This window comes from Notechis scutatus, chromosome 3, assembly GCF_049901735.1.
Source record: "Notechis scutatus isolate UNSWTSFEM ecotype Mainland chromosome 3, rNotScu1.2, whole genome shotgun sequence".
NCBI classification, from domain to species: domain Eukaryota; kingdom Metazoa; phylum Chordata; class Lepidosauria; order Squamata; family Elapidae; genus Notechis; species Notechis scutatus.
This window is the reverse complement of record NC_142011.1, coordinates 151757090-151770628: the sequence shown is the minus strand read 5'-3', so window position 1 is coordinate 151770628 and position 13539 is coordinate 151757090. Positions and strand designations below refer to the sequence as shown.

At 34.9% G+C, this 13539-nt stretch overlaps 1 protein-coding gene across 1 annotated transcript in view; it reads left to right on the top strand.

Moving 5' to 3' along the window:
• The window catches only part of ZNF407 (zinc finger protein 407), a 374450-nt gene that overhangs the window by 228897 nt on the left and 132014 nt on the right, over nucleotides 1-13539 (top strand). Inside the window, exons 5-6 of the mRNA XM_026669912.2 lie at nucleotides 6162-6328; nucleotides 11785-11868. Of these exons, the coding sequence (XP_026525697.2) occupies nucleotides 6162-6328; nucleotides 11785-11868 (251 nt within the window). The remainder of the gene's footprint in view (nucleotides 1-6161; nucleotides 6329-11784; nucleotides 11869-13539) is intronic.

Sequence of the window (13539 nt, the reverse complement as noted above, 5' to 3'; positions counted from 1 at the left end):
ATCCTGTTCATAGAGAAGATCAAGTAAAAACTGGGAACTTGGGGAGAGCGTGATTCTCTGTAAGAAGTCTGTGGTATCATGATGACCATTCCCCCAAGCTAAGTTATTTTATTTGTCTAATCTAATAATCTATCTACAATTCTAGAAAAGTGAATAAAACAATCTAAAGTTTTCTTTCTAAAAGAAGAAAGTGAAGTCAGGATTATTCTCTAAGATATTATGAAAACTTTTGTATAAATTAAATGTCTGGGAAATTTTACATATTATGAATTTTGCATTAAATTTAAATTTAGTGAGTGTTAAATCAATTTCTTTAAAGTGATGCCAATGTGTAGAGATGCTTAAGATTTGAACTAGGGAAGCCCACATTCATATCCGTAGTCTTGGAAACATACTACTGTAGGTGGCTTTGAGTTAATTATTGTCTCTCAGTCTATCTTAACTCTCAAGGTTGCTGCTGCTGAGATTAATTGAATATCCCTGTGTGTAGAGTGAACCCTTTTGAATTTTCAATATTTCTGGGTAAATAAGACCTAAAATGTGATCCGTTCTTAACTAAAACACCTAAAACTAGATAAGGAGAATCTAATTAAATAAATGAACCTGATTAAATAAATGAATTATTAAATAAATGAAATAATTAAATAAATGATAGCAGTTCCAATATCCATTCCAATATCTAAGGAATTGCCACAAATAAGAGAGGGTCAACCTATTCTACAAAGCACCTTGAAGGTAGGACAGGAAGCAATGGATGAAAACTAATCAAGGAGAGAACAAACCTAGAACTCAGGAGAAATTTCCTAACAGTTAGAACAATTAATCAGTGGAACAATTTGCCTCCAGAAGTTGTAGGTGCTCCAACAATTGAGGTTTTTAGGAAGAGATTGGACAGCCATTTGTCTGAAGTGATATAGAGTCTGAGGTTGGACTAGAAGACCTCCAAGATCCTTTCCAACACTGTTATTCTAGTATTCTGAGACAAAAAGATACTTGGCAGATTGTTAATTGCAATTACACTGATAGACCAGATTGATAAGTCAATTGTGAATTTTTCATTTTTTAAAATTTGATTAATAGGTAATTTCCAAAAAGATTAGAAAGTTGTCCTTTAAATGTCTCTGGTGCAAACAAGATGGCTGATCACGTCATCTCCTGGCACTCAAAACCTATGGAAGACTGCAAATATCGGTCTTACAGATCACATGTGGGCAATTTCCCATTCTCTCCTTCTCCTGATCAATTCCAAGGAACCAGTGTATTCTCATAATTAAATATGTGGATGACCTTGGGAGGATAATGAGAAGAGATGCTACTTAGAAACAATTCAACAATAGAGGAGGGAGCCCCCAATGGCTTAACGCTCAGAGAAAGAAATTTAGGAAGGACCGGTCGTGGTTGATCAAGTAGTTACAAGTAACAATGGGAAGTTTGTATCTTCAGACTTGAAAGATTCTGTACATCTACCCTTACAATAAAATAGAATTAACTCATAAGTTGTGTTGTCTGGTTTACATGAGAGGGCTAAGAACTCAGTGTTTTACTAATTGATAAAATGTGTTACATATTTTCTACCCACTTCATTGCGGCGAGTAGTTTGATTTGCAGTACAATAATACTTTATTCTTCTATATTAGAATATTTGAGGAAGAATCTATCAGTGGCAGTGTTGGGTTAGATGGGCATGGAGAACATAATCATTTATAGCACTAATCTGTTGCAAGACAATTGAGGGTCCTTGGCGAATCATTGTTTTTGGCTTAAACTACCTCACATCATTACTGAACATTTTTAAAGTCATTCTCAAATCCTGCAATTTCATCTTGTTTATATGCTAGGAAATTAGACTAATTTGCTTCAATATCTCGCTATCATGTGGTGAATTACAGAGTCACTTTCAGTATTTACTCTGACTTTCCTGTTTTGTCATTTTAAAGAGAGTCTTTCAACCTTACTTGAACATTTTTATTATATGTGAATAATTGAGCATGCTTTGGGGTTCAGGAGGTGTAATACTGTTAAATGTGCATCTTGAAGATCTAAAAATGAAGGATTTATATTACCCTTCATAAAGTTGTAAGCAGTCAAGAAAAACTGTTAAAAGATAGCATCTGTTTAACCTGCTTATTTATTTCATGTAGTTGAAGGTTAGAATGATAATAAATATATAAGGAAATAAGTAGATAGGAAATGTAGCTTAGAAATAAGATCCCTGTCACGCTTTTGAAATGTGAAATACATGAAGACCTGACAGATGTGATTTTTTATGGTGCATTTGGAAGTATTTAGCAGTATATATCATTTGCTAGTGCCAACAATCAACGATCAACTGATAAAGTAATTTGAAATTTTGAAGCAGTATACACACACATGCATCTATCATGTTTATTTTTATGTTATATGTGCCTGTAGTGTAAATACTTTTAGTGGTAAATTTAGTAATTGCTTAACAAAGCCATAACTGCAAACCTATACAGAAAAATCTTTATTTAGACTGCATTGTGCACTTTATATGAAATACTTGTTAATGTTTTAAACAAGTAATGTTAATGTTTACCTGGAGAGTAGCATCAAACTGGTTGTTTTAAGCAACACATTAAAAATAGATTATTCTGACTTTAGGAAGAAAATGCATTTATATGAGAAAACCCCAAAATTGTAATTTTTTTTCCCAACACAAAGCCTGAATTGTCATCTTCAAAGGCAAGTGACCACCAGAATCATAGTAGTTTGTGTGGTGATCTGGACTGAGCAATTAGAGCCTTGATTTTGTTCACTCTTAGATGCATTTTCTGCATCCAAGGAACATTATGATGTAATATTTCCTCCATGCCTCTTATATATTGCAAACACATTTGACAACAGAGGTTTCAATCATAAATTCTCTTTCAAAATTAAACAACTGTTTAATGGAAATCAGCTATTCATTCAATCTTAATCTCTTCTTGTTTTACTATATATACTTCTTAAGTACTCTGTTCCCACTGTATTTGACCTTGCTTTATATTTCCTGACACATCCATCACTCTCATATACAGTAAAAGGTAAGCAGAACTATATTCTTATACACTCACTTTTTTCCTTTTTCCAATAAACATTAGTTCCCTACAATAGAAGGATTCTATTGTATTCTATCAACTGTAGCACATCTTAAAATTTCTCCATTTATTTTCCCATTCTCAGTTAACATTCTTCCCAGGTAGATACATACATTTATGTAGTTGCTCTATTTTTTTTGTCACTTAGCTATAACAATCATTCATTTTTTCTTCGTGAGCTTTGATTACATTTCATTGCAGATCCGTGCTCCTAATTTTATCATGACATCAGTCAAGCGTTGGCTGCAAATCATTCAGGTTTTAACCAAAGCATGGCATTGTCTACTCACAAATGTACACATACTTTCATATTTCTACAAATACAACCATCATTCATTTATTCATGAATACATTAAAAGGCAGAATATAAGTTTTTGTTTTAATACTTGATCAGTGTTGAATTTGATTAAGCATTTGATTCATTTTTTTCATGCATTACTCTCGCCATATCCAACAACTTACCTTCAACTCTATACTTGTAGAAAATAATTCAAATCAATTCACATTATCATATGATTTGTTACAACCATACTATAAGTAAACTGCATCCATATCTTAGTATTTATCCAGTTGATCACCAATAGCTTTACCATTTGTTATTATGCTGCTTTTCTACATTTCTGTGTCTTCAGCTTTGTCTTGGACACTAATATTTATAGTGTTTGTTTTACTTCCACTTCTTGGCATATCACTGCCATTCCCAAAAAAAAATCTCTACAGCATTTCTTCCAGTAACCCCTCACTTCAGTTTCATTCAAAATAATATCACCATTATTTTAAAGTCTGTTTCCTCTGCTGGGGGCTCTTTGTTTGTTCTTCACCCAGCTATCAAACAACTTTTTATTTCCCTCAAAGTCGCTATTTCTTTTCTAGTATTTCATTGATTAACCCTTATTCTTACATCCCAAATCAAATCTCTCATATGGATTGATCATCACCTAATGGGACACTAGATTTTGACACCCATCATGTCTTTAGTCAGTAGAGGACTTATCACCAGAGTCTGCTTCCCATGGTGCAGTGATGCTCCAATAACTCTTTGCTGAAGGAAGGTCTTTGTAATGAAGCTTCCATTTTGTGTCCAGCCTAGTATAGCAGTCTGAAGTTAGACTGTGGGATTCCACCATGAAAACAGTGTTTTCCATCTTATCTTGACCCCAGACAATTGTGAGCGAATGAAGGAGATTGGCTGTAGAACTCTCTTTTCCTATCTGACCACTAATTTATACCTCCAAAGTCATCTTTTCTGGACTGCCAAAGTGCCCACAAACCTCTTTTGTTTCCTTTCCTTTGTTTGTGAGGTTTTGTCAGGAGATTATTACCCTCATGGATAGTCAAGATCAATATTTCCATTTGTAAAAAAGCCGATCTTTGCCCAGCACTTTTTTCTGTGAACAGATCATCATCTGATTTAAGGCTTTGATAACAACTAGCTTATATTCCCGAATGTTATCTTGGATACCTCTCTGTTCCTGGACAATTAACAACCTGATGCAATGTGTACACCTCTCATGCTGGTTCTTCAGTCTGGAAAGTCAAGACCATCCCTATGCATGATCTCTTCACTACTGAAATATCTGTGGGATTGCCTTTGAAAAGTATTTGTATTAGAGGTTCAACTGATCCAAAAAAGCAGAAAAAAATACCAATGCTATCCCAAAGATTCTTTTTTCAAGAGTCAACTGGACTTTCTGGTGTTTTCTTTTGAAGATGTTTCGCTTCTCATCCAAGAAGCTTCTTCAGCTCTGACTGGATGGTGGGGAATGGAAGGAGTTGCCTATTGAAAAAAAGCACCTTTGGGACATTCATGACCTGATGACTGAGAATCTCCATAGACAAATGCCAATGCTAGTTCTTTGTGTGTTGCATTTGCCACTAACATAGCCCCAGGTTCAGTTTAATATGTTGTTTGTTTGTTTTTTGTTTGCTTGCTTGCTTTTTAAAAAAACCTCTTCAAGGAAGCATCTTGGGCTTTGTTTACATTAAAGAGTAGTTCACACCCTACCAATGCCTCGAAACCCTTTTAGATGAGCTAGATCAGGAATGTCAAACTCACAGCCTGTGGGCTGGATGTGTCACGTGCTGGCCCTGCCCCCGCCTGGTTTAGCAAAGGGGGGGGGGAAAGTCCTGATACGTCACGTGACGACACTGTGACGGCCACAAGTTTGACACCCCTGAGTTAGATAATCTTACCATCATGAAGTGATGCCAATGCCCTCTAGGAATGTAGCTTTTCCTATTAAAGCTCTGTGGGTGGAAGTGCAGCCCACTCACGGAAACACTCAACTGGACTTGAGCATTGGAACAAATATATCTCCCCCTCCTCCAAACAACCTCCTTCCTCCTTCCCTTTGCTTGAGCGAACTTTGATCATTAAACCTCTTGCACCTTGTAACTATGAGCAAGACTACTTTTGGTATGGTTTTATTCCTTAATTGAGGATATGTTTTAAACAGTAAACCACTTCCAGTTTAGCCTTTCGAGATTGTTTTCAAGAAGGGCCTGAACCTTTCAAGAAATGCCGGCAGACCTTTTGCTACCCCCTTGAAGATTTACTGGGAGAAGGGAGAGAGCAGGGGGGAGTGCTTTTCTGTTTACTATGGTAACAGGGTTATTACAAGTAGTATTTCACCTCCCCACTGCAGTAACAGCAGCCTGGTATGGAGCAGTGTGATTGTCTGAGTAGTTTAGTATGGATAGCTTTTCATTTAGCCTTTGCTCTGACAGCCCATGCTCGGATAAGTGGTGTAGGCCTGTACAGGTGAAATCTATTCTCACATTTGCCTCAGGGGTGAGTGGACTGTAACAGAATTTTTCAAACCCGTTGGGCCCAACCGCAAAGCAGAGAATAAATGGCTGAAGTGCCAAGTCTCGACAGAAAAATCAATGCCTGGTTATACAGACATGACAGACCAGGTCTGCAATTCTCTTCATGAAAGTCTGTGCATTTAGCACAGTTTGAGTTTAAAACATGCTTGTGTGTGTGTGTGTGTGTCAGTTTGGGGGTGTTGCATACATGTGGTTAATTCTTCTCCCCCTTCTTGATTTTCTCCTTGTACACAGGAAATTTACCTGCCCCTTGTGCAATCGAAGTTTCACAGAGAAGTGGGCCATGAACAATCATATGAAACTTCACACAGGAGAGAAGCCCTATAAATGCACATGGCCGACTTGCCATTATTCCTTTCTCACCGCATCAGCCATGAAAGATCACTATCGGACACATACAGGTTTGGTTATGCTTTTTTTCCTTCCTTGAAATGGGTGGGGAAGAGGCTACACATGGCTGGTATTGGAAGTAAAAATAAAGCTAGGGTTCAAGATATGTCTTTTACTCTGGAATCGTTAAGACATAGTTGCTACTCTTGGATATACACAATCGGGTTCTGCTCTGTAACATCTCTACAATTCCCCAATGATGGAAGTGTGAAGAGAAAGAAAGTTCTAACTATTAGGTTTCCCAGGGTATATCTGTACCTTTTAAATGGCTGGAAATTTAAACACTAACCTTGTACTGAACTACAATTCATAGAATTCTTGGTCATAATTACTACTCCTTGCTGACTGAAAAATTAGGGATTACTAGAAGTTCAATACTTCTAAAGAACACTTCTCCATGTCAGAGGGCTGTTTAGATTTTTTTTATTTCGCTAGTCCTATTTTTTAATCCAAGGTCCTATGCTGTGAAATCATATTTAAAATAAAATAGGTTTGCTTTGATGATATTTTGTTAGGAGACAAAGCTACTTATGGTGTATATTATAATGCTACTATTAGAATAAATAAATACCTTCAGTCATTAACACCACTGTGAGTAAGATCTATTTCATTTAAAAGTGCAGGTGCCTGCATCTAGAAATGCAATGATTTCATCATGCAACTAAGTTGATTCAAAAGGCTGAGTTACACAATCATTATGTATGTTGTTGATTAGTGAAATCCAGCCTTGATACAAATATGTATCAAATTAAAAAAGAGAAAATATTGTCTAAACTGGTGGACCTTTTGGAACTAAGTAATACCAAATGCCGCTGGAAAATGATTACTTGTCCTGCATGTTAATTTTCATTCTATATTAGCTTTTACTGTAATGAGTAAAGCAGAGATATATGTTATATTTAAACAAATGAATAAATATACGAAGGACAGATTGCAGTAAGGAAAATGAGCTAAATCTTTCTATATGAACCAGCTGTAACTGAAATATTATTCATTATTTGATACCAGCTGCTTCCAAGAATGCTGAGGCTGCATTCATTTTAAAGCAATAGGGTTAAAGTTTAAATTAATGCCTTAATAAAAATCAGATTAATATAACAAAAGATGCAGAGTTCACTACAGCAGGAAGAAATAATAGCTGTATCCTTGCTTTAAACTTACTAGAACAAAGATTCCAGTGAAGATCTTAAAAGTCTTTAATAGTAACCCAAAATAATATTAGCCACATAAACATTTCTAATTTAGCCTGATACGTTAAGGAGAATATTAGAATTGTGCTGTAGCCTGCAATATAATGAGATAAGGAAAACACAGAAAGGCACCTGAGATTATAGCAGTAACATGTTGAAACTGTAAGATAGGAGACAAATGATCTTAAAATCAAAATTCTCTAGGCATATTGTGAGAAGATGAAACAGTGTTTCATTAAATTAAAAAAAAAATCCTGAAAAGATTTTACAATTTTCTGAAAATGAAATGAGTTGTTGCAAGAAATTACAGGTTAAAAGTTCTTTCAAGGCAGTTTGTAGTGGAGCCTGGGCCTCCTTAGCTTCCTTGACAAGGGTGTTGACGATTTAAGGTCTCCAGCCTGCCCTGAGAGATCACTTATATCGAACAGCAGATGAAAAGCCAGTGCAGATGTAATTTATCGTCGGCGTTTCCTTCTAAAGAATAATTGTGGAGACTTGGTTAGATCAATAATATGGATTTTTGTTGTTAGGTCTTGTAGTCTGCACCATAATGAGAGATAGGGGACAGTGGCTGTTTTCTAATGGAAAATAAAGGATTGGTTTCCATGTCTTTCTACATTTGAATGCAAAGTGGCACACTTGAAACTAATTCAAGTTGTTAAGAAAAGAACCGTTTTCTATTACATTCCAGATATCATATAAACATGGCATGTTAGATCAGCTCCCTGTACCCCAAGTGATATATTGCTTCTTAGATCTATCTCAAAGTCTAAAGGTTGTAATTCCTGGAAGAAGAATGAATGTTTGCTAATGTATGGTTAAAGTGAAATCACATGCAGTGTGTCCTCTGACATACATAAATGCAGGTAGGCTTATATACATGCCTATGTCCAAACTAGCAAACTTTCAGTAGCATCCAAGCAAAACTAACTCTGAAGCACAAAGGAAATAATGGAAAATAAAATAAAATGACTACTGTACTATGTGATTACTTTCCCTACCCACCCACATATTTATTTGTATGCCTGGAATGAATAATAGAAAAATAGTAAATGCCATCACATTTCTTGAAATTCTTGAAATCCCAGTAGAATTCTTTCTTCCTCTCAGTCAATCAAGACAATTCTACGGGGCTCACCTTTGAATTAAAACTATAGCATGTGTGATATATAAAGAACATAGGAAGGTGGCATACTAAGTACAGTTTTGTTTGGATTCCTGATAGTATATTAAATACGTTTTGTTCGTTCACGGCTGATAGTAGAGAACCAAGATAAAATTCCACGTGTCCTTGCTTGTTAAAAGAAGAAAATGCTACTTCAATCAGACCTCCCCACCCTAAAAAGAAAAGAAATCCTTGTATAACTGAACTGCAATTCAGAATCAAGTCTGTGTCTTAATTGTAATTATTGTCTAGTTAGTTCACAGAATTTGTGTTTCTATCTGAGTAGTACTGAATTATATACCTACGTTTGTGTTTTTATCTTTCTTTCTATTTGGTATTATGGTGAACTCAAATGGTAGAAAAAAAATCAGAAAAAATAGGCATTTCCCAAGGATATTTTTTCCTGGAGGGTCTTTTGACTTTTACTTCAGTATTAATAAATTGAAAAACGGCTTGCTTGTAGTTGAGGTTTCTGGAAATAAAAGTTTCAGTTTTCAATTTTCTTATTTGTGTATTTTGTTTTGGTAAAAACTATGGTTTTTTTAAACCAGCCCTAGAAATAATATCTGCCCTGCCTAACTGAGCCAACTTTCAGCACATTCATGGAAAACATTTATAAGGATGTGATAGTAAACAACCAGCTCTGACTGTATGCACTGGAGAGGACAATCATCTTAAAAGAATGGCTTATATAGGATGATTTGTTTCTCTGTTTTGTTTTCTTATGTATGTAAATCGATAAATATTTTGTTCATTAAAGTTCTGTTCTTGATATTTCTGTTATCAACAAAGCTTTCTTGGATGGTTAGTTTTTCAAAGTGCAGCAAATTCCCCCATCCCATTGCAACCTGTTAATGCTGCTGAGATGCAACAGGGACTGAAGAGAAGTCACGGAGCTTCATGACAGAAAGGGGGGGAAAAGAAGCAAGAAATAGCAAATCTGAGAGCCCTCCTGATTCTAAACAGATGCCTGTCTAATATAGCATTTATTAACCTCAAGAATCTCATAAACAAGACACAAAGACAGCATTTCTCACCATTGTGGTGGGCCCAGCAATTGATTATTCAGAAGCGAACTGTTTTCACAGTCTAACTCTTAGCTACGAGGAATATACCCTTTGATGTATTTAGCCTTCAAAGTGGAGAGGGAAATCACAGCATTTAGTGGTCTAGGAATCGGGACTGATTTAGAGATACAGTAGAGGGCTTAAATAAAAAAAACTGCAAAGTATGTTCAAATATGAAATTAGTAGAAAGATTAAATTTGTTTGGGGCAAGATTCTGGGAGCAATAGAACTGGACAGAATGGGCACTTGGTCTGAGGGATGGGAAGGCTAAAATTGTGGTGAAAAGGTGGCATAATGGTCACCCTTAACTGACAGTGTCTTTCAAGCCAGTGTTACCTGCCGTGCCTCTAAGTCTTGAAAATAAATATCAGCTAATGGAAATGGCAATATACTATATATACATACATGCATGCATATATACGTACATGCTTAACCTGATGTAGATAATGTACTTTCAAAAAGAACATGAGAGCAGATGCCTATTTTAATAAAACCAATAGGATTTCGGAAACAAGTCTCTTAATTCCCATGCCGTAAATCCTCCTTCCCTGTATAAAAGCCATTCTTCCATTTATTTGAAATACTTTCCCAGTTCCTTTAATTCCCTTCCATTGGTGCATGGGTGGGAGGGTACAATTTGTCTCCAAATGAGCCAAATGACTCGTTTGTGTGTTAACGCTGTTTAATGCTGTTTTATAATTTCACTGGCTCTCTCCAAGGTTTGCATTATTATTCTATAATACCATTCTTCGTTGGCCTTGTGGGATGAATCTGCTTCACATGCCTGGGCTTTACTGACTAAAAATGCTACTGCGGAATGATATACTACATTTATAAGCTGCAAAAGGCAAAATTTTATATGGAATAAAAATATTTTATAAGTGCATATTTACACACTTTTAACAAGTAGCAATCTTGCCAAAACTATCTTTTAATGGTTTTTCGAGGCTTAAAATAAGGACAAATCTTTAATATGAATAATGTAAGTACTATTTCAATTTCTGAAGTAATCCCTAGACTTGGTTTTTTTTCCCCCTTTATTATGAAAGTTTTAGAATCATAAACAGCACTTAGCTGCCATTGGTACAGAATAATATAAGCTTTTATTGTTGCCTATTTTCTTTTCAGGAAATAATTTAATTTGTGTAAATTACTGGGAGGTTTTTTGAAGAAGAATGTGATTAAGTCAGTTAAAATTTGTTCAACGTATTTCTTTTGTAAAGCCAAAATGTATATATGTGTGTGTGTGTGTGTGTGTGTGTGTGTGTGTGTGTGTGTGTGTATAATGTTTTCTTAATATATTTATATATATATATAATGTTTTCTTAATTTTTACTTACATGTATGGTATTCAGCTTTGTTCGGTATTTATAATGACATGGGAAAATACCCGAACAAAGCTGAATACTATATATATATATATATATATATATATATATATATATATATATATATATATATATATATATATATATATATATATATATATATATATCTCATATATATATATATATATATATATATATATATATATTGGTCTCGGTTGCTGTGTTCTGTATTGGTGTTCTAATATCTTCTGTCTGTTTTTTGGCTCTATAATATATATAATATTTAAGGAGATATGGCACACACAATCACACTCACACATATGCTGAATAACTGTATATTAGCATTTCTAGGCAGCCTTTCTAAAGCACAGAAAGGCCAGATGTATTGGAATTGTAAAAAATCAGGATATGCATAAAAACTGTTCAAGTGCATAAAGCAGCCCCATCTGGAAGACATCTAACAGAAATGAAGTTGTACAAAACCATTCCATTGATAATAAAGCTAATTTTTATGGGTCTGACAAGTATGTAATTATGTTCAGTGGTGCTTTTCAGATTTTATCACAGTCAATAAACCGCAGTGGTAATTTCATTCCCATTTGACATATTTACATGGAAACATTTGATTGGAGGAATTAGTAACCCTGAAAGCCTTGATAGATATGTTTTAATGATCTGTGACCTCTGCAGTCCCTCATCTGTTTATTATTGCAACAGGCGAGAAGTCATTCCTGTGTGACCTTTGTGGCTTTGCTGGTGGGACACGTCATGCCCTCACCAAACATCGGAGGCAGCATACAGGTCAGTTAAACTCTTTTTATCCTTCAGTATGTTCTCTGCTGCAAAGAACTGTCATCCAGGATGCAGAATAAAAAAAAATCATATATAGCACATTACAATCCAAGGGATGTATCCCTTGACTGCTTATTTTGCCTTTACAAATTGATATGCTTAGCATCTATATTGAATGTTTTTTAAGGAACTTGCTGTTTTTCCTTAAATAATGAGGTATCTTAAAAGTAGATGTCTCTGTAATTCATGACCTGACTATGAGAAATTTGAGGTGCTTAAGTGGAACATTTTCTCCTGAGTCATTCTTTCAATTCACATAGGATACCAGGTATGTTGCATAGAATATCCAGTGGTTCATATTTGACTACGTCATACAAGCACTAAAATTCAGGTTATGTTAATGTATTCTGAGAGTGGCTTCTAATCTAGAGGACTGAAGTAGTCCCATATGTAATACCATTTTTTTTAAAGGATTCCAGGAAGTTACAGCTGGTTATTTTAACTTCTTACTGAATAAATTGGTAGAAAGATGGAATTGTTGTTAAAGATAGAAGTGCCACAAATGTAGAAGGACAGATCTTGCTGACTCAGCATGGCTTCTGTAGAGAGAAGTTTTGCCTCAGTAATCTTTTATAGATCTTTTGGAATGTCAGCAAGCTGGTTTGTAAGGCTGATTTGGTTGACATTGTTTACTTGGACTCTTTTTAAATTAAAAAAAAACCCTTGACAAAGACCTGCACCAGAGATATTTGAGCCATATCTGAAATAATGAGAGAAAATGATGAAGCCTTTTATGAACCAATAACTAGTTAAATGATGGAAAGCAGAGAGTAGAAACAAAAGAATTGTTTCACAAAAGGAGAGTATAAACTGGTACTACACTTAAAATTTATTCTTAAATTATTAGGAAGAACAGTGATGGATTTGCTTTGTTTGCAATACCAATTTATCTTAGGAAGCAAAACTAAAAAAGAAAGTGGTGAAGAGCTCTTGAAGGATTTCTGAAACTGGAGAAACAGAAAGAAAATGGTATTCAGTAGAAGCAGCTGTAAAATTGCTTATAAAGGCAAAATATCCTCTCTTCACTGATGTACCGATGGAGTTTCATTAGATGCAGTTGACCAAAAATGATGTTGGATTGTGATGAAACTATTGATTTGGTTGAAAATCAAGGGGTGAATCTTTGAAAAGAATAATAATTTTAAAAATTCAATTTGTTAAAGAATTTATAAAATTATAGTTACTGCATATAATTGAAGTTCTGCGAAATTTTTTGATCATTCATCTCAAAGAAGGTAGTTGGAAAGGATACAGTCAAGAAGCTAGAATAAATCCACTGTTAAGAAAGAATGCAATCTTTATGTCATTTTAGCTTAAAAAGAACATACCAGGATATATACAAATATTGTCTTGCATTAAAAAAAATAGATGGACTAGAATCTTGGATCACGGGCAGGATATGAACAACACAGAGAAGGAAATGAATGACGCATAAAGGGAAGAAGACCATAGTTCTCTGACTTCTAAACTCTTTAGAACATAAGTCCTGCTTATGTAGTTATTATAAAAATTATAACCATGGAAGCTGATACTATGTAATGAAGGTTATTTATCTTATGGAGGGTTGCAAATTTTCTTATCAATCTTGAGAGGTCCAACTAAAATGTAGGATTCTGTTTC